Source organism: Ostrinia furnacalis, unplaced genomic scaffold, assembly GCF_004193835.3.
Source record: "Ostrinia furnacalis isolate ACB-3 unplaced genomic scaffold, ASM419383v2 OfSCF0322, whole genome shotgun sequence".
NCBI classification, from domain to species: domain Eukaryota; kingdom Metazoa; phylum Arthropoda; class Insecta; order Lepidoptera; family Crambidae; genus Ostrinia; species Ostrinia furnacalis.
In genome coordinates, this window is record NW_021130561.1 from 969,182 (window position 1) to 995,555 (window position 26,374).

The following is a 26,374-nucleotide window of genomic DNA, read 5'->3' on the forward strand; positions in this document are numbered from 1 at the left end:
AAAAACGGGCATCAGTCACCTTACAGAATCTATGACTATGAGAATGAGAAGTAATTTGAGTTCTTAGTATTGTTTTGTAATATGGATCTAATATAGTATAACAATTTGATTACTATTGCTATGTGTTCTAGTTTGAACCAGTTATGTAATGATAGTGTAAACATATCTTTAAATTATCTATATTTCATAACTAATAACATTTTTTACGTCACAACATAATCTGAGTTAGACATAACTATGTACATAAAAAATGATAATAAAAGGAACAAACACATAATTGTTTATTAAATAATCAGATAACTGACATTGAACTTATTGTATCTTAATATCCGCACTTCCTAGTTCATCAAATCCTTGTTCACAAGTCAAAATAAAAGATAAAGTATTATGTATTTGTTTTATTGAGTAATTATTATTTATCTTTACTGGTATAAAGTACCTCTGGTTACGTAACATAAGTAGGTAGGTACTCTCCGAGCTTTTACTGAACCGATTTTGACAGTAAATAAAAATTGATAGATGATTTCAGACCTATTTTTTTTCAGACTGTAAAAAAGGCAGGGGTTCCCAATTCCATTTGAAATGAAAATGTAAATAAGTATTTATGGTCAGATATTTTTTTTTATTCCAAAAAACAAGCAACTCTTATAGTAATAATTATGATTGTTAAGTCATTTACAATCTTCTTGAGAAAAAAATAGTTCATAGTTCATAACACATTAAAATCCCATAAAATAATGCACTAAATATTAGTATTACAACACTTAGACTGCATTGAACCTAAAAAAAACGTCCTAGTGTATTCGCAGGAAGTGCCCACGCGCTGTCTCTGTCACTCCTATAGCGGATAGCACCCGTCTCTGTCTATAGTAATACCAGTTTTGGCGCTGTAAAGAATTATTATCAATGCGAGTCTGTTTGCCGATGAGTGACCATAGAGCTCAGAATGTTACAATAAGTAGTTTATAAAAAAAAATGGTAAACATTTTGGTGTTCTTTTTTTAACTGTTTCTTAACTTAAAACACTGTCAGGACTGGCCCATTTATTGTCCCGAAGCAGTAGTAGGGTTAATACTGGGACGTGTAAAAGGATTTTTTACCCGACTGCGCCAGAAGGAGGGTTATTAATATGCTAAATGAAAAAATAAAATGAGTTTCATGAGTTTTGAGTTTTTTATTAAGTTTTAGGTTAACTGGCAGGTACGTAATGACTTATGACATTAAGTTCTCATTGTGTACCTACTATTTTTTTATAGAACATTTATTTTATAATTTGTATAAATATTTTGTCTCTATGTGTGATGCAAAGCTAACTGAAATATTGGACTGAAAAGAAAAAGCTTTAGAACTTTCAACTAAGCTTTTATAAAACATCGCTATTTTATATTGGTGATAAATTACTAAAAGTACATGTAAAATGATAAATAAACATAAGAAAGATTTGTAAAACAAATGTATTCGAGATGTAGACAGGAAAGAAAAAAGAAGTAGTTATTTCTTTTTACTAGTGTTTTCTATTCGTCCTGAGCTCTATGGTATTGTATGAATGGTGTAGGATAACGTAATACGGCAGGTGACCACAAATTCACCAAGCTTCGTACAGTCAGTAGCAGAAGCATCGTGTTCTTAACTTAAAAAAAGAAAAGTTCTTTATTTGTTCCATTTTCAAAATTGCATTTTTTTTGTGATTATTTATTTTGTTCCATTTTCAAATGAGTCTTCCAGTGACTTGGCCCATTTTTAGTTGCCGGAAGAAAAAATATTTAAAAATTCAATTCAGCGACTTGGCCCGTGAACCAAGTTAAAGGTGGGCCAAGACGCTGGAAGACTCTTTCAAATTGCATTATTTATTTTGTGATTCTTTTTTCGTTCCATTTTCAAAACACATTGTTTTGTTTATATTCAATTTTCTTTTTTATTTGCATCTTTTATTCCGAGGTCTATAGCATATCTGTTCTATATTTTTATATCGAGGTGTATTCTCTTTCAAATCAGTATTCTGAGAATACATTATATCGGTCAGCGAGAGGGGTGCATTGTGTGCACCGAGGGGCGGGATGACCGTTGCTGATCCGGGACTTCAATGGGATAGGGATGTTAATAATAAAAGGAAAAAGCCGTAAAGTGTGTAAATTGAGCTAATAATACTATAGATTGCATGCTATTGGAGAGGTTTTGATATGGTGTCATGTTGGAATAAAGTAATTGATCTTAAAACGTTTTTAGTTATCCTATTGCGCCAGAAGGAGGTTTATGTTTTTTGTACTCTTAGGCCCAGAACAGACGGTGAAACGCAACTGCAATTTTCTGATGATTCTGATGAATGAAACTGAAACTGAAAGATTCAAACTGGTCGCGTCATGTGTGGTCTCTCAACGGACGCTATGGCAGAAACTTAGATGGAACTCAAAAGTAACTAGCAGTTGCAGTTTCGTTGCAGTTGCGTTTCACCGTCTGTTCTGGGCCTTAGTTATCAATTATTAAACATGTAGGTATTTTTATGACTAAGTAGGTACATAAAACTAGCTTTTTCTAGCAGCTTTGCTCGCATAAATTTCGGTCTGTCACAGAATTAACCCTCTAAAAAACTTGGATATATTTTTCTCTGAGTCTCAAATTATTTCTAGTTATTCAATTTCATCAAAATCAGTTCAGTGGTTTAAGCTGGAAAAGGTGACAGAAAGAGTTACTTTCGCATTTTATTATAGCAATTTTCTACTGTCTAAGTCAAGCTCTGTAACCTGCAAAGCTCTTTTAACTGCTTTTTTGTGCTAAACCAACGTTGAATTCATATTTATTTAGGCGTAATAACGTTGAAGATATTTTCAGACATACAAAAGATGATTACGCGAAATGAGTCTGCATTCTGTTTATTGCTTACAATCACGCGAGACGTGAAAAAGATTATAAGCTTGTGGTCTAGTGGTTAGACCAGTCAGACTAAGAAGTCCCGGGTTCGATTCCCAGTGGGAGTAAGATTTTGTGCTTGGTCTTATTGGTGTTATGGCTTGTCCACCTGGCTAGCTACCGTCTTACTCAAGTCTGTTTCCATAACGATAATAGGGTATTTGCCACAACCAATCAATTAACGTACTTTTTAAAACTGTCAAAACGAGACTGTTCCATAGATTTTGTATGGCAATACTAGCCAGTGTCGTCAACTAAACTACTTTTTTCAATAACAATGCAACAAAAAATCTTAATTTACAGGTAATTTAAAATTAATTAAGTTTTTAAGGCCAAAATGAAGTGCCCTTTTAAAAATGTTGTGCTTTAGAATTATTGGGGAGTGGTGGCAAATATCAAATTTGGGGGTAAGTTTAACAATTCCTCTATGGTTAAGAATTCCCTAACTTTCCATCAGGAGAGATTCAGGCAAAGACCTTTTTCGTTATGGATAAAAAAGTCGGGTTTCCTATAAAATGTGAAGATAATTATGTAAGTGTAAAATATATGAGTATGAACTTAACATTATGTAAAATAATATTGACAGACGTTTAGTTTTGTATCATGTTTACAACTACACGACAAATGTATATTTTTGTAAACTTGAAAACGATTTCCATTGTCTTTGTTTGTAGTTTCATGTTTCATTTGAGTTTAAGCAAAAGGTTTTTAAAAAAATCTTGACTCTACAAGTATTTATAGTCTCATATAAAATATCGATGTAATGAAGTACAAAAACTCATAAAACTCATTTATTTTTACAATTATTAGGCTTTTAAATAGCACTTTTACACGTCCCAGTATTAACCCTACTACTGCTTCGGGACAATAAATGGGCCAGTGCCGAGAAAAAGTCACGTCACGAAAAGTCACGTCTATTGCTTGTTTAAATTCAATAAATTACACAAATTGCACTGAGTCATAGACCATTTTGTCTCATGTAATTGTAACCAATTTTGAGACAAATACTTTATCTATTTATCCATCTAAATGCGAAACTAAGTCATGCCCCAGATAACCATAATAGAAAAAACTTTGCATCCCAGGATGCGCAAGCGCTGGTTTGAGCACGCAACTTAAGCAGGATGCGCTGAGAGGGATGCATGACCTGTCCCACGACCCGCAGGTGGCGACGCATATGGTCTTATACCATCCCCCACACCACCCCAAAATAAACTATAAACCTAAGAAGTAAAGTCCTTTTTCTGTCGCCAAATCCCGTGGGAACGCAAATTTACGTAACTGCGGAAATTCCCTTTTTTGAATCGATATCCGTTGCACAATACGCACAATAGTATTCTGATTTTGGTATGTTTAGGATGCATTGTGTACGTGATGGATCGAATTTGCGTGTCTATTAAGATTTGTGAGAATTTTTGCGTATTAAGGGAAGAAGGTCAGAGGTTGTCTAACCGTTGGATGATGCATTGGTCATTTTGTACCCCGTGAGATCCAGGATTTTACTGAGAGATTTAGCGAGTGTCAACAATGCTACTCGAATGGCTACCTTAAGATTAAACTTTATGATAATTCCTAATGACTAGTCTGTTTAAAGCAAAAGTGTTGATGATCTAAATAGAAATGTACCTAGCGTAATTAAAACCGCAAGACAACATAGCAACTATTATACCTAGGTTACCGTTAATTTGCATGTTTATAGTAATTTCGACCTACCTTTAGCTCGATAATAGATTAACTTTGAGAAAACATTAACTTTTTAACAAATTATTAAGTAAGCAAATATGTAGGTTATTGGGGTAGTTTTTTCTAAATGGGGTCAAATTGACACCGCGGAACTCGTCAAATACTCATCGCGGACAGGTGTTAAACGGGAATTTTTTTTCAACTTAAACTACGTTTCTTGTAGTAACTAGGTAGGTATCGGAGCATTTTTTCTAAAAGGGGTCAAATTGACACCTACCCTGGACAGGTGTTGAGCGGGTTACGTCAGATGTCGGCGGACCACCCTGAGGGTTACATGGGAGAGTGAGCACATGAGATTTTGACACCATATCACTGAGGTGTGCCATTTTTTGCGATTAAGTAAAAGTTGTGAGCAAATTAGAAGCCGTAGAAGTTATGAAGTGGTCAGCTGTCCATTTTGAAATGTCCGGTAAATTTTAATATGTAGGTAAGTTTTTTCTTGTGCATGAAAAAAAATGCATTGGAATCATGCATGATCTTACCCTACTGAGCTGCTTTTGATTAATGTCAGCTTGTTTTAAGATGAAAGATAAAGGTAAGCTATTCAAAAGCTACGTAAGTAAGTAAGTACTCGTAATGTGTAGGTTTTCGAGATTAACTTAATATGGACATTTCTCTACAAAAACTCACAGAATCTCAACAATATAGGGTAGCTGAATGTAAGCCTGCCTGGCTTTAAAATCTTAGTATGGGAAATCAAGGGACGTGCGATACATTAGTATAGAAAGTTTACATCAAACGCTCTTACTAGAAAGCGCGTCAAAAAATGACATTAAATGTATGACGGATTATACAGCGCCCCTAGCGAGAAACGTTCAAAAACTAAAACTCACACTCAGCCCACATTTCTGTCAAACAGTGTTTCATTGATTAAAATCAAAAGCTTCTTTATAAGTAAGTACACGTATACCTCGCAGCAACAAATAACTAATGCCTGATGGGGGACACTCGGTTTAACCCCTACGTGCACGCACAAACTAAATTCTGCCAAAATATGCAATAGTTCCAAACAAGTCGGTGCCAGGTCCACGGCGGTGAAATATGAACCCCGCTGGCCTCCATTAGCATAGATAAGGTACAGATAGGCCTCTTCGACCTAAGACGAACGTTATCTGCCCAATTTATTGCCACTAATACATTGCTGCACGGCTAAGGGTTAATCCCAACTAATATTATAAATGCGAAAGTAACTCTGTCTGTCTATCTGTCTGTCTGTTACGCTTTCCCGCTTAAACCTCGCAACCGATTTTGATGAAATTTGGCATAGAGATAGTTTGAGTCCCGGGAAAGAACATAGGATAGTTTTTATCCCGGTTTTTGAAACAGGGACGCGCGCGATAAAGTTTTTCTGTGACAGACAAAATTCCACGCGGGCGAAGCCGCGGGCGGAAAGCTAGTATTTCATAAAGGATTGTGTTTGTTTCAAATTAATCTATTTTTTTTAACACTGACTTTGGTAGAGGTCTTGGTCCAGCAGTGGACGGGTTAAAAAGGAAATTTATTACCTAAATAGTCCTTGTAAATGGTCAATTTCGTATCAATAAAGAGTACTTGCCCTGGGACAGACTTAGCCTACACTGGTTGGTTGTTAGTTTGGTGGTCAAGCTGTAGTAGATCCTGGCTGAACAGTAGCAGTAGTCAGTAGTAAGAAACGAGAGGTGGGAATAAGACGGTTTTTTAAAGAGCTTTTTATCATACTGATAGCTCTATATTTTACGTAAGATACATATTTTTTTGGTACAAGACTCTTTTTAAACTTAATCTCAGAGCTGTACTTCAACGAAGTCTCACTTTTAATTTGTAATCTTCCATGTTTTCGTCAGATACAATAAAATTATCAACTCGAAATACTTATCGCTACCATATTACACAGACCCCATAAAGTCCATAAAACACATGCATTATTAGCATCCAAATTGCTGTAAAGGCAATAAGTTGACACTTAAGCGCCGTGGGTACTATTATGGGCATTTTAACGTATCGGGTATCAAAAAAGACCGGTGTGGCATTTGTTCTGATACATTCGTATTTGAGAGGTTAACAAGATTGTGTCAATATACTGCTCAAAAATTTAAAAATATTTTTGATTTGATTTGTAGTACTGTACTTTTTAATTAAAGATAATTAATTATGCCTTATTTAGAAAATTATTTTACGTGCTGAAAATGTTTTTTTTTTTATATAATTGTGTAGGTAGTTGATTAAGTAGAACGTTATTGTAAGGTTTTCGTAGTAAGATTTTGCACCAAAAATCTTCATACTTCAAGCTTCATGTGCTGTCGATTATTTCCTAGCCCCCATTTTAAACAATTCACAAAACTAACCCTTCAACTTCCACACATAGGTAATTAATACCCAAAATAGTTGGGCAAAGATTAATTTGGCCCAAAAGTGGTCTGGGACTAGTGGCGAATTATAAAACCGCCAGTCATCGCTCTGGGCCCGGCCTGGTTGTAATGGGCCTGATTTGCGTGACGTCATTAATTACAGGCCCGACGCCTCAGTAGTTGAGAGGGTATGAAATTCGGTTCCGGAGTCGAGCATAAATTTTAGATCTTATACGCAATTTAATTAGTCCACCAAAGAGTATAGTATTTTTTGAATAAATGACAGTATAATTTTTGACCTGGGACAAACTTGACCTACACGGGTTGGTTTTTGTTGGCGGTCAAGCTGTAGATCCTGGCTGCATAGGAGTTGTAGTGGTGGGAAATAGTCCCTTAAAAATATCATTTTTTTAAATGAGTCAGGTTTTGCTAAATAAAAGTTCCAATAGTAAGCATTGATCCATTGAGCACTGGAAAAACTGGCTGAATCCACGCGGAGTTAGGATGCCTAGTGTGCGGGGTCGCTTGCAAGCAAAAACAAAAATAAAATGAAAGAAAAATTCGAAAAGTTGTAACAATATTTAGGTCCAATACATTGCTTTATCACGAACCAAAAAGAACACTGGCTTAATTCACACGAAGTTAACAAAAAAAAGAATGAATTCAAAAAGTTCGTTATTTTAAAATAAGAAATGGCCGCATGCGTACCAGATGATAGTTGCCAAACTGGCTAGCAAAACAAAGAGTGGCATTACGCAATCCAATGTCTGGGTCACATCTGTGACGTAAGAATGTTGTGGACGGCCGGCGCGTGCGCGTGTTGTGGATATAAATTAGATTTTTTATTTCGATTTGCTGAGAAAATACTGCGGTTTTATTTTCGATTTTAAATGTTTTTATTGTTGAAATGCCTTGTATTTGGCGGGGAATTACCTTTTAATGTTGATGAGTTATTATTTATTCATATGAAATTGTAGTTGTTTACTTTATTTTACTGCTTCTTTTCTAAGGGTCGAAAGGAAAAGAATAGCTCCAATTAAACTTCCTTTTTTTTAAATAGAAAATGAATCAATTTATTATAATTTTTATATTATCGTGTAAAAACATTTTTTTTTAATTTTTCGTAAAAAAAGTTTTTTAAAACAATTATATCGAAGACCCATCGAATTCTATTTCCAATCCTCGTCACCATAGATACAAGAAGCACGTCATAGACAACAGCAGATCCACAGTGCGCTAGCCTGGCTGGCATTGGAGCGTTCAAGGCCCGCCGAATACGTCGAGTGACGTCACGGCGCCCGCGCAACCTGGTCCATCCTCGGGCTAGTGTTGCTTATCCATAGTCTACTATAGATAGACTTTGATAGTAAAGGAAAAAAAGTAACGAGTTTATTGATTGTATTGTCATGTGAAATAGTAACGGTCTGATATTAACGATAGGTTTACGTCCGATAGGTATTTTATTATCTTGTCATCCGCTTTGCTAACTTAGAAATCTTCCTATGTTCTTCTGATTTTTGTTGCGGGTCGAATGTCAGTTTAACTTCCCCCCGGGACAAACTTGACCTTCACTGGTTGGGTTTTTATTGGCGGTCAAGCTGTAGATCCTAGCTACACATGAGTTTAATAGTCCCGTCCGATAATATTGTCGTACTCGTTATCAATGGTATTGCTAAAAAAATATCGACAGTCAGTGAAACTCTCGATGTTCCAGCATCACTACCTCGGACAAGTGCCAATGGTGGAGGTGTGTATGGGAAGAATTTGATGACGCACTAACGTAGTGTGATGAATGAGGACTTGAAGGATAGAGGTCGACGCTGTATTTAGAAAACCCTTAAATAATAATTAATAAACAATATGGAAATAGGCCTTTGCCCAGCCACAAGTCCAGCTGTGGATGGCATTTGGCTAAAGAACGAACGAAAGAAAAAAATATTAGGTCAGTAGGTTACTATACTTTTCGCGCAGTGTTAAAAAAGCATCAACTCAAAAAATAGTTTTTCAAGTTTCTATCATTAAAGATAATAGACATTTATTATAGTATGTTAATAGCTCTAAAACGTTTTTTTGTCATTAATCAACATAAAATAATATTAAGATAACAACTTAAAAACGTTATTTAACGCATTTTATTATTAAACTTGCTGTTTTGTTAGCCGACTGCGTCAGAAGGAGGATATATGTTTTTCGTGTACCAAAGTGTATTTTACCAATATCTTAAAAATCAGAAGTGGTCAGAGCAGTCACTTAGCAAGTGAAATGTCGTAGGTTCTATTTCCAGTTAATATGTCAGTATTCAAGTGACATAAAATTATTGTTATAATTATTTGGTGTTATAAAGGCATTAAATCTAAGGTTGTTGTGATTTAATAACAGTTTTAAATAATTTAACACATTGTTCAATATAATTGTGATGAATCACTCATTCTATTCTTGGCTTAGCAAAAAAGTTTCCTGTTTTTTTAACAAGGGGAAACAAGTTGTTTTGTGCAAGTTAACATTGTAAGACGTTTGTTTAGATACATTATTTATTTTAATGTTCATTTATGGGTTCAAATTAGCGTAAGAAGCATTGTTTTTAAATGGATATTACATAATTTATTTACACTCTAAAATACTATGGTACTTACGAAAGCTAAAGTATTTGTTTCAATGATTTTAGAAGTGTCCTACATAAAAATCATGACTACTTCATAACATAATAAATTTTTTTCTTCTATTTTGCAACAAAAATACAAACCGAATTGAGAACCTCCTTTTTTTGAAATCAGTTAAAATGTATGTATAAAACTATAAAATTATCAGTCTATAAAAGCATTTGTGTATGACTGTACAAGTCTTGCTACTAATATTTCGGTTAGCGAATTCTCTACAATGATTAATGTACCAAAACAGGTTTGGTCTCGGCTGGATTGTATGTAACAACATAGGTATACTAAAGGATTTCGAATTTTAGATACTAAAAGCGTGCTAAAAGTTTATTTAATGCAATAAAATAATATAATTTTCCTTTCGTTTAAATTATAGGCAAATGCGTCTTTAAAATATTTTACTACTGTACTTTTTGTGCCAGTATTTTTTCATGACATTAACGACCTAAAAAAACTAGCGTTCTTTTTTTCAAAATTTAATTAATACGGAGAAAAATAATATTGATACTTTACGCTGACGTATAATAAAAAGTCAATGTCTGAATAGAAAATCGTTATGAATAGTCATATAAATACGTTAATTAATGTAAAACCATGTGGTTATTTATGTAAAGATATATTGATCCTGGCTATAAACAGGCAGGTGGTGTGAACAGCCTTTGTGGTAATCAACATAAACATTATTAGACTGGTAAGAATAATACATTAGAATAATAATTGTTTTCGCTACGAACACTCTGTACTTAAACGTACTTACCTACACGCGAAGATTCAAGTACACGAAAATTGTCCGCCAAATTATTGAGAATAGCTCTTATTCGGTTGAGTTAAGAGCGTTTCGATAAGGCGAAATGCGGGGAGGGATAATGAATTTTAAATCAATAAAGGTAGAGCTGGTTTTCTATTGCGGCGAGCAAATAAGTTTGGCTTAAAAGGAAGTAATGCTATCGGACATGTGGTTATTATAAGTGACTTAACGACTAACTCAAGAACATGTTGGTGGTAGAGTGACCATAGGCAAGTTTACTCGGGATAGTATTTCATGAAGTTGATTACTTTTAAAACTCAGGAGACTTTAGAAGTCTTTTGTAGAATTAAGAAATTGTTTTCATGGAGTAAGTCTATTACATGCCTTTCCCAGTGGAAAAAAGCTATTTTTTTTTCTTTACAAAGACAACAAAAACCCTTGCGTTTTATGACCGATTGATGCTTCAAAAATATGAGCTACAGGAAAATAATGAGAAAAGCGAAAAGAAAAAAGTAATACACTTTTTGAGAATTTTTGAACTTTTTTTACAGAAAAAAATTGATGTAACTTAAAAAAAAGGTCTTTCAAAAAGTCCAAATCGTAGACACCGCCAGCAAAGAATGCCGCAGCCTCCGGCAGGGACGCCAAATTATATCACACCGAGCCGAGATAGACAAATCGCGTGACGGACCTCACCATTACAGCAATTTCGGTAAAAGACGGGCTTGCTTGTTAACTTCGGAGTTTGTTTAGATTTTGGGAGGTATAATAATAAATATTTAGGCTTCAAAACCTTCAAGGGAATACTGACACACGGTATAAAGGTCTTTATAATAATGTCACATGTTTATGTGTAAATTATAAATTGTAAAGTGACATACAATAAACGTCTTAATTTGAATAAACGTTAAGTATTAATATTTTAATAAAGCGTTCCATTTTTATAGCTACTCTCATTATTAGAATTAAGTCTTTATCTATTTATACAAGCTTTTATAAGCTCAGCTCGTTATTTTGTATTCACTATCACATAAACTTATCTATACTTCTAAATAGCTGTTATGAAAGTTTATCCATTCCCGGACGACATTATGGCTGGTGAGTATTATTAGAAATTTTATTAGACATAAATCCTGGTTTGAACGAATGAGATTAAATAAAATTGTTGAAAATAGTATTATATCGACCATAGTCTGTAGATATAGACACTAGCAAGCCTTGAACTGACATAAACCCCAGGACAAAAGGACGATTCAAAAATTAACCACGCCTCTAAAACTCCAATACACAAGATATAATAATAACTCATAATGTAATTAGAATAAAATAAACATACCGCCCTTTGACAACAATACATACGTCATAATTTGAATATACCTACTAACCTTACTTGTCAAAATACATTTTAACATTTAGGTACAATTTTAAATTTTCTCTAGGTCAAAACAGTCAATGTGGAACTAGCAATTACAAAATTGTAGTTACAGATTTAATTAAGAACTTGTACTTTTAAATGAAATAATATTACTTTTATGATGAATATCATACGCTTTAAATGTCAGTATTTGATGTTTAATAATTATTTTTACCTCAACCGAAATTCTGACTTTAACAAATGTATCCAACTTGTGCTTGTGTCTAAATAAAACCAAAAGCATTTATTTTATTCACATCTGTACGTAGTTACGTGATGACGCAATACCTAACTCAACCGTAATGGTTGGTGTCAATCAAAATTACACACCAACAAATTTGTATGTTCGTCCGCCCAAAAAAATTCGTGGCTCATTATCAACTTTGTTCCCTTACAATAGAGGTTTTTATTTCGTCTTAATGTTCGCTTAAACGAGCATAATTATTTTGTGGCATTCTTAGAACTGCCACGGATCAAGACCTGCCGAGTTGCCTACAAAATATTTGGTCGGTCGACTTGGAGATTCCAAATTTGATTTTTTGAATTTGGACGTACTGGCCAGTGTTGACTTAACTATTTTTAAACCAGAAATAAAATAACCAAACCTAATGGAACGAAATTCCTTTGTTTGATTTTAATTATGGACTTTGTTCTGTAATTAAATGAATATCTACATAATCTGTAGAATAAATGTTTTTACTAATGTAATGTAGATAAATAAATAGCAGATGCTTTCAATTAATACGGAGAGGTGCCGTTTAAATATGTATTACATCATTTTAGCCCAGACAGTATCAAAAAGGTCAAATTTTAATAATGATTAATCGCACCTAATTACTTTTATTCCATTTGTAGAATTAATTTCAATGATTAATTGTTTATTTTTAATGGAATCCTTCCTCGAAATCTGAGGTGTTTCAAAAATTGATTTTAATGTCAAACATTAACATTAAACCTAATCTAATTAAAAAAAACTAAAATTAGATCCAAAGTGAAATTAATTAGATGTAAGTGTGACATGTGTGTCAAAAAAGCTTAAGAAGTCAATGAACCCGGCAAAAAGTTGTTTGTAAAGATTTAATTGATTATGTTGCGGTATAGAAAAAATATGACACATGTCTTGCTCACCCTGTATGTTGACATTGACCGTCGAACGGATAAACCAGTTTACTTAGACCCGAACAAGCCAATTAACAGCATGCGCACGCGGTTCTTTTGCAACGGGACGTTGATATGCCTAGAAAACTTTCGGCTTTTGGATTTAAAAAAGGAGAAAGAAAAAAATTAATTAAGTAGACAATAATCTATTTATTTAGAGCATTTTAACCAAAAAGATTAAGTTTAAAAAAAATCATAAAATAATAATACTGCTCACATGGATATTGTCCAAATAGCCAGTCACCAAAAAGTCTGGTCCATTTTCGAAAAAGTTGCGTAGCCAACGTAAACATATCAGTCATGTGCGGTTGGCGACATTGACAATGGTTTGAAATTGGAATGCGGCCTTGGCAATCGGTTCCTCGACGGACGAAGCGGGCGATTCGCGCGGGAAACGAGTCGTGTTTTTTTTTACAATCGATAGAAGCAATGGAATAGAATTAGGTGCAGACTCGAATATTTGATAGCATGCCGAATTATTTTAAATTATTTAAATTTATAGGCTATTGTAATAAAACCCATGAAGATTGTTTCCAACCAGGAAGCGAATGTGTATTTTTAAAAGAGAAACAAATATTTTTGTTAGTCAAAATATTAAAAATTCATAGAACGTCAAATGGGGGAGCAAAGATCATTCACGTTGTTGCACAGCCAAATATTTTATTTAAAAATTAAATTGTATGTAAAAATATTTTGGGGGTATTCATAAGTTTGAGGTCATCTTTACAATACAAAAAGGTTGTCCATGATAACATTAAAGAAAATCAGAAATTTAAATTGTCAGGTATTTTTCTGGCGAGAAATAAGAGATGTATTCAAATGTGTGCTAATTTCACTCAAATCGATTTTGAAGGTTGAACATGACAGATTGAAAGTCAAATTCGGTGAAAAAATCAAGTTCGGTTTAACAAAGAGCGAAAACAGAGGTAATAAATATGCGAATTTCTTAGCATAGCATTGGAAGATTTACAAATATTTAGGTATATTTAAGAACAAACGAATTCAGATTGTGGATCAATCAGTGAAAGCGATTTAATTTTGAACTTCTATTTCTATGACTAATAAAACTTTTGTAAAAGAAAAAAGTATGAATGACATTAAAAAGTAACCAATGTGAGCTTAAAAATAAAACAAAAAAGAAACATAGATTAAAAATCACAAATGGAATGCAAATGGAACGAAATTCAAAAGTTTCGAAATCTATGGTGTTTAAATGAATTTGCGACTTATGGTGAAGTTGACATAACATACCAAGGGGAATTTATCAATGGCCTTGTAACCATTGGGACGTCAACGGGTCATAGAGCAAGCTTATCGAAGCCATACCTTTTAAGCAAACATAAATAAAATACAAATAATAAGATTCCAGGATTTTACGCAGTGTAGTAGATAACGACCATGCGTTTGGTAACTTAAACGCAAAACTTGAATAAAGGCTTAATTTTGAAATCTAGAATCTTGTGAAATGTTATCTAAGAAATTGTATTAAACAGTCATTAATGATACATGTAACGAACTGAGATAACTAGGCAAATTGAACTAATTTAATACTTCAATTACCTAAATATTTATACTTCTACGTAACTCAATTTAACGTGTCAAGTAATTTTTTTTGCAATACAGTGAGAATTGATTGTTACTGTAAAAAATCTTATGGGATACTAATGACACATAATTTTTGTCTTTATTCATAATTTTGAAGTACCTACCTACCCTCATGGTTATGGTTTTATTTTTTAAGTTTTAAATTTGGTTTGTTTTGTGTGTGTGCATTTATTAGGAATCGCTTAATTAGAAAATTAGCAAACCATTTCATTACAATTTAAATGCTACAAGAATTAGTCTACAGTAATTTGCACATAGCAATTCATTTTAATAAGTATTAAAGAAACACTTTTCTCATGAGTATTCATAGCATAGATAAGAAGCACATAAAGCACAACACTAAAATGCAATGACAAGAATTCTAAATACTAAGACGATTGCAAAAAATGCACTTCAAAATAATACTCAATTTGTTAAGGTAGTCATAGTTGACTGAGATATTTAAGTTTCTTAAGAAAGATGACAAAACTGAAAAATAATATTTTTAACAGTCAATTTGATTTAAGCCATAGCATGCCGATCATGCCATAGCTGGAAATAGTAAATTTTGTAGAGAACTCAAATATTATTTAGACTAAAAGGTGAAAAAAAATTTTACCATTTACAAGATTGTTTTTTATTCACAACGGGGAAGTGATGGTAAGTGATGATCAGACCTAAGGTGGAAGTGAGCTTCACCCGGAATCCTCAACCACGGAGGAACTGGCTATACCTGCCTAGCTAGGCTTACCTCTAACTGCCGGAACACAACAATGCTGTTAACATTGTTGCTATGGCGACAGACTTAGGTAAGATGGTGGTAGCTAGCCAGGCGGACTTAGAACAAGCCTTACCACCAACCAACAACCAAACCGAACAAAAAGATCTATCCCCACTGGGAATCGAACCCGATGACCTCTGCGTCTGAAGCAGGTGGTCTTACCACTAGACCATAAAGGCGTTAAAAAGCGGCGGTTAAGATACTTAGTACCAGGAGGTTTAAAGGCTAATTATTTTGAAATCTACTTCAGAAGTTGATTGTTTAATCTAGGCGAAGCTCTCGTCCTGACTTTGCCTAGCATTGTAATAAAATCAAAGATGAAAAACGAGACCCAAACATCCTTGATTGCCATCTTACAAAATTACGCATCAGTTCTAAGCACACTCAAATTAAATACCTGCTAGATACATATCGTCCCGGAAAACGTACGCCGAATTATTCATTGACTTCATACAGGTGCTTATCTACGTAATTGCATTTAAAAAACCGAGACAGACAATTTAGTATCATCTCCGCAACCTCTAAGCGACCTGGGCAGGGTGACCATCCATCAGAATTGTCTGGGAGTTTGTTTTTGGCTTTTAGTTTTTACGTTTCTGTCTTCAACTCATTATTAACATTTTTTAAAACTAGAGGTAAGATCTCTGTACAAAAGTGGAAAATTGTAGTATTTTTGGGATTTTTTATAATTTCTAGACTTTAAAAGTGGTAACCCTATCTGGGATGGCCTGGCCTTGACGAATTCGTGAACACGGACGTTTATCAGACCATTATACTTTAGGTTAAAACGCAAATTGTGGATTTGTAATCGAATGGAGTAAGTTGGCAACAGATGCCTTCAATTTTTAATTACGTAATAGATGAATATATGAATTGACAAGATTTTTGTCCAGAAAGGATAAATAGATAGGTTATTTTAATTCAATAGCAATCAATCTTACTATAGGTACATACCTACTTTCTCTCGAGTACTTACATTTCCATTTCTCAAAATTCATATAAGTGAATTTAAGTAAAAATTATAAATTGTATTATGTCAATCACTGCTTCTACAGACGTAAATAGAATTCTATAGTGACGTACAACAATTTTTGACATTCGAAAACAAAAGCATCTGTCACATTATGTGCAAATTAGCATTAAAAGTGAGAACGGTAATTATTACTTATCCGATAGATAAACATAATTATAATTCATGAGTAACGGCTATTTATGTCTTATTGGAAAATTTCGTGATGGTCCAATATGAAGTCTCACTGATATTGGGTCAGATAAAAGTAATAATAATATAAGGTCTGAGATCGAGACGATGGCAATTAGTTAAACAAAAATACAAATTGAAGATAAAATGCCTGGCAATAGGAAGCGGCAGTTTACAAATCGTTTAATTCAAGGAAGTGATAACCTCTATGGTTGAGTAGCTCTCGATAGCACTTCAGAAACCAGCTTATTTTGTAGTATAGGTAGAAGACTGGATGACATCAAAGTTTCAAGTGTTCGAGCACGAGTATAATGGCTATGTTATTTGTCAAACTGCGTATGTGAGTGTAAAATTTGATAATTTTACGTGATTTAATAGCATCAATAATGGCGACAAATTAATACATGAAGGAAAAATAAATATAAAATGACACATTCCACACCTCGCTCTCGCCCTTAGTTTGACAGCCGCTTAAAAAATAAAAAGATGAAGAAGTAAAGACAGTAATAAACACCAAAAACGCCTTAACGGAAAATTAACTTATAAAGCGGATAAAATCTTATTGGATCGTTAAAGGACAATTCAAATCAATTTAACCATTAACAAAACCAATTAGAACGAACGTAAACGCTAATTTAAAAATCAAAGGCAGTTTAAAATTTAACATTGGACGTGCTAAAACCGTTGAGGCAGACGAAAACATAATTTAGGAATCATCTAAAGATTAATGGCTCCGTACGCGGAACAAACTTTAGCATCGTGATTCTGCGATCCGACGAACAATGCACCCGAATAAGACTTTAATGACGTCAAAAACATTTGAAGACTTCCGAAGTGTTCAAGGTTAAGTGGTAATGATTAATTTACTTTAATTACCGAAATCGAGTTTTTGACTCGAGATGCCAGAGGATGCCCTCCAGCGAGGCGTGACGTTGTTAGACTGAAGTCGGACTTAAAATAGTGCCTTGGAGAAGTCCTAAGTATTTTTGAAAAACTAGAATTCCGATTTGCATATCAAATGGCTTATATTATTTGAATGCAAATTGGAATTATAATTCCTCAATAAACGCGATCAAGTCCAGAACTGGACTGGAATGATGAATCAAAAGTTCTAACCTTCTCTTCCTGAACGCTCTGCCCCCCATTCTCCGACAGTGGCGTCGATGGCGCGCTGTATCCCTTCGGTCCATCGTCGTGCGGCGTCATCTGTCTTTGGATGTCATTCTCTTGATCGTTGTTCACTCTGATATCGTGTAATCCACTCTTGAATTCAGATAACCTTAATACGGACGGCTTTATTTCAGGTATCTCATCAGGATGCTCGTACCTCCGCAGGTCAGTTATATTCGCTGACAGATGCCTATGATGATCAAGCGGAGGTGGTACACCTATAGATCTGAGGTGCTCTATGCTCCTGTGTATGTGCGAGTAATTGTCTATAGGAATTTCTGCCATTAAAGGCGAATTGTGATAATCCAGGCCACCACCGTCCGGCCTGTAATCGATTGTCCTGCCTTCCATCATCTTGATCGATTTAAAATTTCTATCTAAATATATAAACTCGTATTATTTGGCACTATCTTATAAAAATATACGGTGTATGTCTATCGACCCGCTTGTTATCCTTGTCATGGAATTTTTCGAGATCCTCCGTTACGTCTGCAAAAACAATTTCGGAAATCAAATGCCATTCTAAAAGTGACGTTGTCCAAAACGTTGTCGTGTTCTAAAATTTAAAACCCCATGATAATCTCTAATTGAATTCTAAAATTGAAACTTGTAACGAGTATAAAGTCGTTTGTCTATTTAAAACTAGATTTGAAGAGTAAAAAAGGTGGCGGTTTTTTTCTCGGCAGGTGACGAGCGCACGTAGGCTGTGTGTCAACGATCTATCCCACATGCCGTATCGAATAAGGCTGCGATAATCACACTGCACGCACATCTACGATACAATGTAGGTACTGGCCATCAAACAGGTTTATTATGAAAAAAAAATGTATCATTTTTTTTCTCCTGAAACACAGGTTTTTAACCTAGCTCAGGCTACAAAAGACTATGATCTGTATATGTAAACTCTAGCATAATAAGTTATTGAAATGCTCTTATTTTAATGAATAAACTATTTTATTTATTTATTTATTATTTATTTTATTTTTTGACTTCTTTTTTTGAAAAGATGAGTTCTTTTTTTTGAAAAGGTGAGTTCTTTTTTTGAAAAGGTTCAATATTTGTTTTTGAATGTTTTTAAGTTAACACTTGTGCGATCGATTGTACCTTAGCAATACGCTGTCAAAGATATAATTGCGCGTATAGAAATGATAACCAATCGCGTTTGCTGTTACCAACTGTATTTGTCCTTGCATTGTAGACTTTATGGTCTGCGCGTTAGGGGCTTCGCAGACAATTTTGTAGTTTGCCCAAATGATGATGCCGGATGTAATTTGGTCTGTACACAGGGCCTCGGTCAATCGACTTTAAGATTTGTAATCATACTAGTTTGAGCAGGGAAGTGTTTTATATGGAGTAATTACGTTTTTTTGGTAAAAAAAATCGTTAAGTTAACACTTCCGAAGCCGCTGTGTATTGTTTGTTTAGATTATCAGACATTAATATTTATTATTACCCATTTTATATTTCTCTTTAATCTAACATCTCTTGCACTTCGAAATTTCATGATACAATTCCTAAGAGACGTTAAATATTGAATGACGAATATTATTAGTAACTTCACAAATTGACTGTCGCGTCTGGGTTACGTGGTTGCGGGTTCAAACCCTGTAGATAGCAAATTTTAATTTGATAGGTAAGAACATTTTAGTCCGGAGTTATTGATTGTTAGGTACAAACTTGAATGTGAATTCTATGAATATGTAATTCTATGTTCTAATGTTTATCAATTAACTAGTTAGCTGCTATATTAGGTAGGTTTGAGTGTCGGATTTTTTTTATTTAGAAGCATGAATAAAATAAACACATTTGATTAATAAAAACTAGCGATTGTACTTATAATTTTAATCAGCTCCACATATCGTCAAGTAGTTAGGGACTTGTTTTTGACAGCAAAAAATATGTCACATGTCTTATTTTTTTCTCGATCAGTTAGTTAAAATGGGCGTTTGTTAAGTAGCCGAGATTTCGTAGTTACTGAACCGTGCAATACAAGGTTGCTTGACAAGAAGTTTTCTGATATTGGATAAGAGCGTTTCTAATAACTCGAGTTGTGTAAAAAATGTGTAGAAAAACTGATTTTTGGAGGCCAATCTTGTTGCCATGGTACGCGATTAGCTGTCTCAAAAAATTCCCGAAAAAATGCTAAAAAGCGGGGTGTTTTGTAATTGACTGACAACGCTTTGGACATGTCTCAAAAAATAAAAAAAGAAACAATAAAGTGGCAGGTCACCTGTTGCACTAACATTCCCAAACGTCCACCGCAGTCTACAAATCAATTTTTTTCAAAAATAACACGAGAACGTCCGAAAATATGGCAGTATTTATAGACTGCGCGAGATTCAAGGTCACTCTTGACAGATGGCCGGCTCGCAATTACAACATCGGGGTGTTACGTAAAAATTCCACCACCCCCTACCATTAGAACCCCCCAACCCCCTTTACACGTCTCAAGAAAAAGAAGACCTGCCACTTCAGAAAAAAAAAGATAAAATAATACCTGTCACAATCCAAAAATCTTCACAATCACCAACAATATCACCATAAAAATCACAGTTTGTTCCTATCTAATTGTCACTAAAAATATATCACATTATTATGGTAACACCAACGTCACAACACGTCCAAAAGGCAACTTAGGCAACAGTCCAGGGCTCGATTGCCAAAATTATTTAAAAAATGCACGTGCGCCCCGCGAATAAACATTTAAAAAAAATCGGCCGAAAAAGCAGCGCCGGCGTGTTCTTGACCCTGCGGTAAAATTATGAATGCGTTGCTAGGATCAAAATTGCCAGATTTTTTGTGCTCAATATTTTAGTGTGCTATATAATTGTGTATAGATGTAGGTGATCCACACGTGAGCGTATTGCCGTCTTCCTCGCACTTGCGATCGCGTGCAGCCTGCAGTAGCGCTAGGACATGTGTTCACAAAAAGCCGGCTCAAGACAGCCAGCACCGACACCGGCCACTCGCGTCAACAAAAATGCAACACAAAACGCCCGCTCGCCCGCCTTAAGACCAACGCGGCAAAAACGAGACTGAAATTCAGATCTATAGTAGAAAAAGTGAACTACACCGAGCGCGGGGTACACTAACACATAAAAATGAAAAAAATCACACGGACGACAACATTGAAAGCCGGAGCTTAAAAAATCGGAGTGGGGATCAGTCTGTTCCGCTCGCCTGGATAGCGGCGTCTCGCTCGCTCGGCATGAGGCCGCACGCACACAGCCGCGCGGTGGTTAAGCGAAAAAAATGTGTACACATTTTTTTATTATTCACGATTTTTATGTGTGTAAGTGGGCTCGGTGCGAGCGAGATGGCGAGCGTCGGCCGCATTTAACCCTCGTTGCGCGAGAGGGACGGAGCGCGTCGCCACGTGCTCGTCCCTTGGTATTAAATAATAATTAAAATGGCTACAAGACCGGCGATACGAGATGTTCGGTAGACGATTTTTTGGCGAAGCTTTGGCCTTTTTTGTTGAGCTTTTTGCGGAATTGGTAGAAACGAGGTGAGGTCTGATAGTGTGGTCATAGATAAAAAGTCGCGGGCCGATTGACAGATAATGAGCGAAAAAGCGCGCAGAAAAAGTCGCGCCGGGGGAAAAAAACCAAGGACGCGGGGCGCGAAAAGAAGTTATTGATTAAAGCAGGGCTGTCATTGACCAGACGCAGTTAAATGAGGGTGGTTAATTGTATGCAGAAGCGGATCCTGCAGATCGGTTGCTTCTCGTCCAAAGGGAACGATTTGAATTTGAAAATGTCTGAATAAACATTAAAGAATCACGGGAAAAGAAATGGTATTAGTTCGGTTTCATACAACCAAACTTTAAAGCTTTAAAAATAATTACCTATCTGAAATAATGTATTGTGTTTTTAAAAAAATCTGAGAAAAACAGACAGAAAAATAAAAATAACTCGGCTTTTAGATTTAGTTAGTAGCTGTAAAAAAATGCTCGATTAAATAAACATTTTAGAATTTAACATCTATTTTCGTATTTAAAGGTAAAAGCCTCTAAAAGTGAGAGTAAAAACAAAATAGACTAGTAACCTGGTATTTTTTGGGCCATCAATAAATTCCCGAACAGTGGAAGCAATAGCCAATAAAATAATAAAGCTTTCGGCCTATTTTCAAAGCTTAAAACGTGCCACTTCCTATTCCCAAAAGTCCGACAGATAAAAGTTTTACAATAATATTAGTGCAATAAAACAATTGTCGGCATTTTTCTTTGTATAACTTTTGCTTTTTGTTCCAAGGTCACTAAAATGTGACGTAAAGTCGTTAGGACAAAAGTTCATTGGAAGTAAACAAACCAATTTAGTTGTTTCTAATATAGAAACTGCATTGAATTATTAATAATACATTTTACGGTTTGTAACATATTGCAAACAAGTCAATAAAAACTTTTTAAAGTAAACTTCAATAACCAAAAAAGATGAACTTTTTTGAAATATTTTTTACTGCATGCAGTGGAGGGGTTAATAAATTCGATTTCGTTCGTTCATTCATTACTTTTTACCACATTTTTTCAAACACATACGTTGACGAGAGGTTTTTTTGGTTTGCGTAAGGGTTAGTACAATTGATTGAATAAGTTTTTTTAACCTGTCGCAGTCGGAAGCAGGATGTCGATCGGTTCAGGGATAAAATATTATGATTTGTGTATTATTATTCAAATAATGGGCACCTTAATCAGGTGAAACAGGGTTTACAGGTGTATTTGAAGTATTTTAAAGCGTGGGATTTAATATTTGAATTATTATGGAAATACATGAATTATTTAAATATTTTTTCTTATTTTTGTGCATCCTAAAAGCTCAGATAAATCTTGCATGTTAGCCAAAGGTTTTTTCTGAAAGGAAACGATTCTGTGATTGCCTCGTTTCAAATTACAAGAACACGTACCTACCAACTAACATGTGCAGCTAATTTCTTTTATCCCACCATCACGGAACCTGTATTTTGGGACCGCCATTTTGATCTAAACGATCTATAGCTCATCATAATAATGATTGTGCTACGAAAAACTTTTATATAAATCCTTTAGCATACATCGAAGAATTTCATTAAAGTTCCAAGGTTGTAGAAGGCATAGAGACAGCAATGGATGGGAAAGAAACTGGAAGGCTCGTAAAAGGACCCACTAAGTAGCGACGTGGTACAGTCGTGCTCAGTCATCCGTCACGCGAATGCCTAAACCGGATTCCCGGCGTACAGTCCACCAAAAACCAGAAGATAATTTTTGACCTCTATTCTAAAAGACATAAGACAAAGATTAAGCGTTGCTTCAGTCTTTGGCTTGGATTAGAACGAATTTATTAAAACAATCTTCACCACTGATAAGGTATGAACTACTATTAATAATGTGCAGGATGAAAAATGTATGCTAACACTGGATAGACGTTATGTGGTTATTTATTTCCAGAGGTTAGTTAAAACAAACAAAGAGCTCAAAAAATCAATTTCATTAACCATTTAAACACCAGATTTTTCCAGTCAAATCTGGGTTACATAAGATTTGCCTAATTTAGAAATATTTTTTTGATTCTTTAAAAATAAATTAGAAGTCACGGATATAACGCAAATATTTTTCCAACATCTATTTTAACACTTAAAATTTTCTACTTTCCTTTGTAAGTCGCCGACACTACGTAATTTCCGAAGAATTCATTGGCTGCTTGTTTTTAATTTTTATTTCCAAATTTTATTGCTCATCCGAAGTAATTTTGTACAATAGGCTAGAAAATAAAAGTGAAACTTAACCTTCAAACAGAAGGATGGATAGATGGCTACCAGAATTATAAAATACTAAAAAACAGAAATAAAAAGATTCTATTGTAAACAGTTTAAAAAGTGCACTTTCGCTTCTTATTTTTTCGTCGCCATAAAACGTTTGGGTGGGCGAAAAAATTCTTTTTAACCAAAGGGTAGCTAGCACAGATATTATAGAACAAACAAAAGGAGAGGGTGGTACTGATGAAAAAACAAAACCATCAGAATATGCACCTGGTATCATACTTTTTATATTGATCACTAATGTTTATTATTATAATCATATAAGTTCCTTCCTGCCGGAACATCGTGGGCGCCTATTTTTTACCACATTTCACAAAAACCTGTCGTTTTTTCTGTCAATCTGAACCTTATTTCGTTCGTGATAAGAGCACCGAGATGCAAATTGGTTTTTTACTTGAATCCTGAGGTTTATTGAGGCAATGTGTTCTTTGAAAAGTTTCTATTTATTTAGAGTTGATTGTTATGCAGATGTTATAAGCACTTGAGATTGGGGGTGATCCTAAATAGTGCATTTGCACGTAACATGATAATACTTTTATGCCCGTTTTCACCATCAATCCCTAATTTTAAGTGACGCCTATGAAAACAAAATTCCTATTATGCGTAACCATAGGTCACTTAAAAATGAGGGATTGATGGTGAAAACGGGCATTAGCCATCTTTCATTTTCTTATTGAAACTAGTGTGAAATAAGTGTTCTTCTTAATACATGTCATTTCATCATCATTTTAGCCTATGACAGACCATTGCTAGACGAGAGCTCTTCTTAAGATTCTCTACAAAGCACGATCTTTTGCTTTTATTCATCGTGTTACTGTCTGCTATCTTCAAGAGGTCATCAATCCATACAGCATTATTTACATTTCGTGCTTGAGCCATTGAAATGTATCCCATTTTCATTATGTCCATCTGTAGTAGACGTGGGGCCTAATCTTTAAATTAAAAAACGTGGCAATTAACTACAATCTTCCCATAAACATTCGACTTTATATTTACAGCTAGTCCTCGCTATACATTAGCTTAATCTTTGAAGGAATCTCTGCAAGGCACATTCAATTAACAATTTCAATATCATTTTTGGAATCGGGAGATGCATCTAAAACTGCATCCGTCCATCGTGCTCTGCATGACGCCAACGCCATCCTTTGTATTTAAAACCGACCCTTATTTTTTCTTCATCCCTTAGAATGTTCGAATTTTTCTACCTGCAACCAACCCTTATCAAATATCTGCCCTATAACACCAGTCATCACCAAATCATTTTCAACTCTATCCAAAGGTTCTACAGTTGGTTTTTCGTTATCGCTGTCTGTAGTAACATCGTTCTTGAACAGTACATCATCTGCAACATCTTGTATAGCATCCCCGAACACTTAATGACCTACCGCTTCCTGCTTGTGCTTTGTGATTTCATTTGTATCTTCACTGAGTAAGGTTTACATTCCGTCATCATTTTCTGGAGCTCGCTCATTAGATGGAAGCAATTCAAATAGATTTTTGCCGGCGCATACGAAAATGTGCGTTTCCCGTAGTTTTGGAATTTATCAGAATTAGTGACGCGTCCTGCGGAGCTACAGTTTTAAGGGTTTTGTAACAAAGAGTGAAGAGCCACATGTCGTGAGTTGCTTCAGATTTATGTCTTTCGTTTGGTCATTTGGGATTTTAAGACAGTGCAGGGTGGTTTTAATTATTATTCTTCGAAGCTTTTACAAAGATTGATATATTTTTGTCTGTCAAAGTACCCAATTTTATACTAAGGTTGTCGTTGTCACGTGAGATTAGCAGTTGTGGCATTAAAATAAAGATGAAGTTTAAAAATCAATCAACATAAAGTACTTGTTAAAATTGCGGAGAGTCGATGATAGTTTAAAGGATTCAAAAAAATTTTTAAAATATAAAAATTGATTCATCTACGGATAACAATCGCGCAATTTTCACGAGTATCCAGCACTATAAACACAAAGACAGACAAAATATATTACGAAATTTTATAGCGAAACGCGTATTCAGCGGAACACAAAGCGGCCACCTGAGCTTTGACAATGAAATCGTCCCCTTTTTATTAAAAAGAGGACTTTTTGAGAAAAAAAGAAATCCCACGATGCAGTTTTTTTTTCTCAAAAAATCTGTCTACTTCTTTTTATGGCTTTTGATTGCATTATTGTGCATTAGATCTGAGTTTTGGAGATTATTCGTATTGTCAGTGTGTATTTTTTTAACGTTTTTACTAGGTCAGTGGTCTGTGGAACAAATTTCTTTTAAAATTATCGGCGTGATTCGTAAATGCGATTTTTTATTAATTCAATTGAAATAAAATGGGGACAATTTTGTGCATTACGACGGGCGAAATTGTTTTCTCTGCGTTACGAGTAAAAAAACTTTACACTTTATTAGAATTCTGGAGCAGTTTATATACTAAAAAAGTTAGGCAAGGTCTTGTCTTGATAAAACAGCTACATAATATTTTGGAGAGAACGTCATCAAAAGATCTTTTTAATTTCTAGAATAATATTTTTATATTTCGTTAAATTGTTTAACAGGGCTTGATTAGAATCTATGTTTCATTAGCCTATAAAGTTTTAAGTTCGTCAATTTCTTTAAAAAAATACATTCAACATAATTATGAATTCAAATTCTTTGTTGCAAACAAAGGTTCTTACATAATAGAATCTTTCATTCCATCTACCTATTTCTCTAGTATCTTTTTGAAGCAAACACACATTTTTTTCTATACAAATAAACGTTTGTCAAATATTTCAGTTAGAACCTTACTGAACCCTAAAACCCAATCTCGTACAAGTACATTAGTACCCGAATCTTAACCTTGAATTGCTCTCATCGCCTCGGAGGTAGTTTTTGCTATATTGTAATTATAGAGTTGTATGTGCTATGTT

At 34.5% G+C, this 26,374-nt stretch overlaps 1 protein-coding gene across 3 annotated transcripts in view; it reads right to left on the reverse strand.

Moving 5' to 3' along the window:
- LOC114360927 (zinc finger protein rotund) overlaps positions 1–26,374 on the reverse strand; it is a 90,616-nt gene that overhangs the window by 15,668 nt on the left and 48,574 nt on the right. The window contains exons 1-2 of one of the 3 annotated variants that reach the window (XM_028315806.1): positions 20,185–20,729; positions 17,634–18,176 (exon numbers count right to left, since the gene is read on the reverse strand). The exons of 1 other annotated variant lie outside the window; for it this stretch is intronic. In XM_028315806.1, the coding sequence (XP_028171607.1) occupies positions 17,634–18,041 (408 nt within the window). In that variant the 5' untranslated portion in view covers positions 18,042–18,176; positions 20,185–20,729. Of the gene's footprint in view, positions 1–17,633; positions 18,177–19,917; positions 20,005–20,184; positions 20,730–26,374 lie in introns of those variants that run through there. One more of the 3 variants, XM_028315814.1, reaches the window with a different exon arrangement.